Here is a 4,085-nt window from a genome sequence, read left to right on the forward strand (position 1 = left end):
CACTAGCCTTTATAAGTCATGCAATTTCACTTATTACACACATGTTTTACGCCAGTAATATGTATTGTATAATACTTTCGATTACTTGTTTGGTTAAGCATAACTTGCCTGACATTTTCTCTTTACTAAGAAGCACGTTTAACATAGCGACAAGAAATAATTGCAATCTGTAAATTCATCTCTGTCTCGATAATTTATTATAACATATTTCTAATAAAATGATTGTACATCTTTTGACCTAGTTTTTAATTAAATGAAGTATAAATATAGATATTTAATATTACTTGTTGAGTTATATAGAACTTCTATTGATTGTACATGCATACAGTATGAGTATAAATTGAAAAATATAATAATACGAAAAGTACTGTAATTGGTCTACGTACAAATAGATTGATTATCAAACAATTGTAAAATTACATTTTTTGTAGAATGCAATCAATCTTTCAAGACCGCATAACTATTCACGAATAATTATTCACAAGAGCAATAACTGTTTAATTAGTTGAACTGATCGATAATCAATTACATTGTTTTCTAACAGTTTTGTAGTAAATTATACTATGTTATAAGATTTCGGTTTTCGAACATATAAATGGTGATTCTTATTATGTATTTTCAGTTGCTGACAAAGAATATAAAGTTAAATATTTAGTAAGAATAAATATTAAAAAGTTTCATTAACTATAGATTTTAAGAAATTAAGAAATTTACAATATTTTTTACAAATTTAAACAATTTATAAATCTTTTTTTTATTTTATGAGATAAAATGCAATAGATAAGAATCATTCACATTATTTAGATATTGAAAAACAGAAACCTTATAAATCAATAAATTTTTGATATTAAATATTGCAAAATAAATTTTATTATTTTAATATGATATCTAAAATTGTACATGAACAATAAAAGGAGCTTTATATCGTCACATATATTTTCATATATTATAAAGAAATATTTAATTTTCTTACATTTACATTAAATATATTACAAATTTGCATTGTTACATAAAAAATTAATATGGAATTTTCAAAAATTTAAAGGAAGAAAGAAATAAAGAAATGTTTAAGAAAAAAAAACTGGTTGGTTCAATACATACATCACACTTAGACTACAATTCTTTCTCTCTTACCAGATATGAAAAATATATTACTTAGAAAAAAAATTGTATCTTGTTAATTTATTATTATACTATTCTATCTACTTTTTTAAATCATTGCAATTTGATTTATTAAAATTTTCAGCATTGCAAGAGAAAGCAGAACTATAAGAAAAATAATAAAATTTTACTAATCAATTTACAATGTTAAACATTTTAAATTAATTTATTGCATACATTTGAATATGTTTGAGAAAAATTTAATTCTATATTAAATACACGACATTTATAAAGAGTAATATTTTATGTAAACTCTTAAATTGCTTTATAAACTTCTATTTTTTGAAATACTATTAATAAAAGATTGTTCATCTAACATATTTGAAGTCTCATTCAATCTTATACGTTATTTTGTCATACGGATTGTTACAGGTACGAAGTTTATTTGTATTAAAATAACCACATACGTTGTGACCGTGGCAAAGAACTGAAAAAAATATATGCAGTTTCTTGTCTTTTTCATTCTTTAATCTGATAATTACATAATGTAGCTTTTCACTTTAATTTTGTTATATATAATTTGTTATATATAATTATTATATATTAAAAACATTATATAATAATAAATAAATAACAGAACCTTATTAAATTAATTAAGTTAAACAAATAGTAAATAACATACCTTGCCGGTAAGAGAATTATTAATTGAAAAGAAACCAAAAGCGGTAAAGTTTAATGATCTAAGTATTATTTGTTGTGTAAATTGATGAATCTGTAAACACATTTTTGCATTCTTATTATATTTCTAAATATTGTATATTTATATATGTCATATAAAGGAAAAGTTCGTGTACTGAATTTTTTCAGCAACGCTAAAAGTTTCTATAGTGGCGTAGTAGAAAATCTAAATACGTTTAGTATAATTTTGATTAACGATTACAGCTTTTTGTCAATAATTGTAGAAATAGTTTTTTTGCATTATCGGAATAGGGCGTGATATTTTGATAATAAGGAAAATCAAATTTCTTGTAAAAGAATTGGCTAGAAATTTATAATCAGACTATTTGTAGCATTTCATAAATTTCTGGTTCATTCTTTTCGAATTTCACAAAAAAACTTTTCAGGACTATCATGGAATAAATCAAAATGAATTTCAATTAAAATTATTCCGTTTTACTTATAAAACTTAAAAATCTAGAAAATAATTGAATAATTCCAATCAAAATCCATTCCAAATAATTCCACAATACATATTCTGTTTTTGTTAAAAATCACATTTTATTCGTCGGTACTAAAAAAACTATTTTCAACAATTATTGATATAAAAAATTGCATGTGCAATCGTCAATGATAAAATTATACTGAACGTATTCGTTAGACTTTCTAGAACACGTTATGTCATCGTCATAGAAACCTGCAGTGTTATTAGCAGAAAAAATTCAATGCATAAATTTTTTTCCACATCATATAATTATTCAAATTATGTAGTACATTGAATTTATACAAATCTGTGATTTATATAAGTTCTGAAATGAATTAATTTTTATATAAATATTAAATAATGTTTTACGTTATGAAAATAGCTCTAATTTAATTTATATAATTATCAATAATAACATAAATAGATTTACCTCTTCTCTCATATCATCATCGATAATAGACGCTTCAAAGGATTGTATAATTTCACCGGTTTTATATGCCTGAAATAATTATTAATGCACGATATGAATTTAATGTAAAGTCATGAATAAATCGGACAATACGATGTGCGCGTTATATATATTTTCATGGAGAATTATTATGCTCGTATACATATATATATATACATGTAAGTATTTAAGAGATACACTGAGTATATAGAATTAATATGTATATAAAAAATAATTTATGTAATATTCTTAAACATGATAACTTAATTCTAACTTAACTTAATTCTAAATAATGCATATATTGTATATTTTATTTTTATAAAAATAGTTTTTTATACCTCGGATGATACACTTGTGCAAAGTCCATTCATTAATATAATTTTAATTGAATATATGAACGTCCATATTGCCAAGGCAATAATCTTTTCGTTATTGACTGTGTGTAATTGGCCAGAATATGTAAGATATAAACAATAAATACTCGATGTCACTATTGTAAAATGAACCGCTAATTCGAGTAAAAGTTGCAGACAATAAATATTATTTATTTGTCGTCCTGTTTTTGTAATTTCTAGATGTAAGTGTCTTTGACAAAGAAATATCAATTAATTATTCATTATTAATGATTATTTAACTAATAAACTTTGAACTTTTAAATACTAAGTTATTTAAATAATTTATATAAGCCACACATATTGTGTGTGTGTTTTATGTGAGAAATTGAGACAAAGGAAAAAAATATATAAAATAGGCTTAATTTTTAGTAGAAATATTTACATTTGTCATTAATTTAATAGATATCATAAAAAAATACGTAAGAAACAAATAATTGTTAAAGTATCATACATTGATCATTTTTATCAGATTTTTTTAAGATGTTTTTTTAATTATCATACAGCAAACTAATCAAAATTAATAGAAACGAGAATTATTATTGATCTTACCGTAGCGTCCGAATGAGATGCATTATTTTGTCTTTATGGATTTTATAATTTACCATTATAAATGTAATAGATGTATTTTCATGCTTATTACGAATCTTGATGGCATGTGATTCATTTGCACAGAGCATTACATCGTTGATTAGAATATTTGTCTTTTGAAATCTGGTTTTAATACATCTGCCACATTGTAATTTTAATCAGTATTCAAATAAAAAGAGTAGTGTTATTATATTTACTTTCCATTGCAACAATTTAAAAAAACATTAATATTCTTGAAGCTTCCGTGGGTACTTTCTGTATAAAGATTATGCGTTTCGCAGATTTTCTCCGTATCCAGATCCATTCTTGGAATGCCAACGTTTCGTGAAACTTGCAGTCTTCTTCAACAGGA

At 23.2% G+C, this 4,085-nt stretch overlaps 1 protein-coding gene across 1 annotated transcript; it reads right to left on the bottom strand.

Moving 5' to 3' along the window:
* Positions 1-1,507: 1,507 nt before the first annotated feature.
* LOC105623144 (gustatory receptor 68a-like) lies at positions 1,508-3,750 on the bottom strand. The gene is made up of 5 exons (XM_012204547.1): positions 3,695-3,750; positions 3,089-3,335; positions 2,733-2,801; positions 1,784-1,873; positions 1,508-1,588 (listed from the first exon to the last, which is right to left on the bottom strand). Exons 1-5 carry the CDS (start codon positions 3,748-3,750, stop codon positions 1,508-1,510), a joined length of 543 nt encoding a protein of 180 aa, XP_012059937.1.
* Positions 3,751-4,085: the final 335 nt, after the last annotated feature.

The sequence above is a fragment of the Atta cephalotes genome, assembly GCF_000143395.1.
Source record: "Atta cephalotes unplaced genomic scaffold scaffold00002, whole genome shotgun sequence".
NCBI lineage: Eukaryota > Metazoa > Arthropoda > Insecta > Hymenoptera > Formicidae > Atta > Atta cephalotes.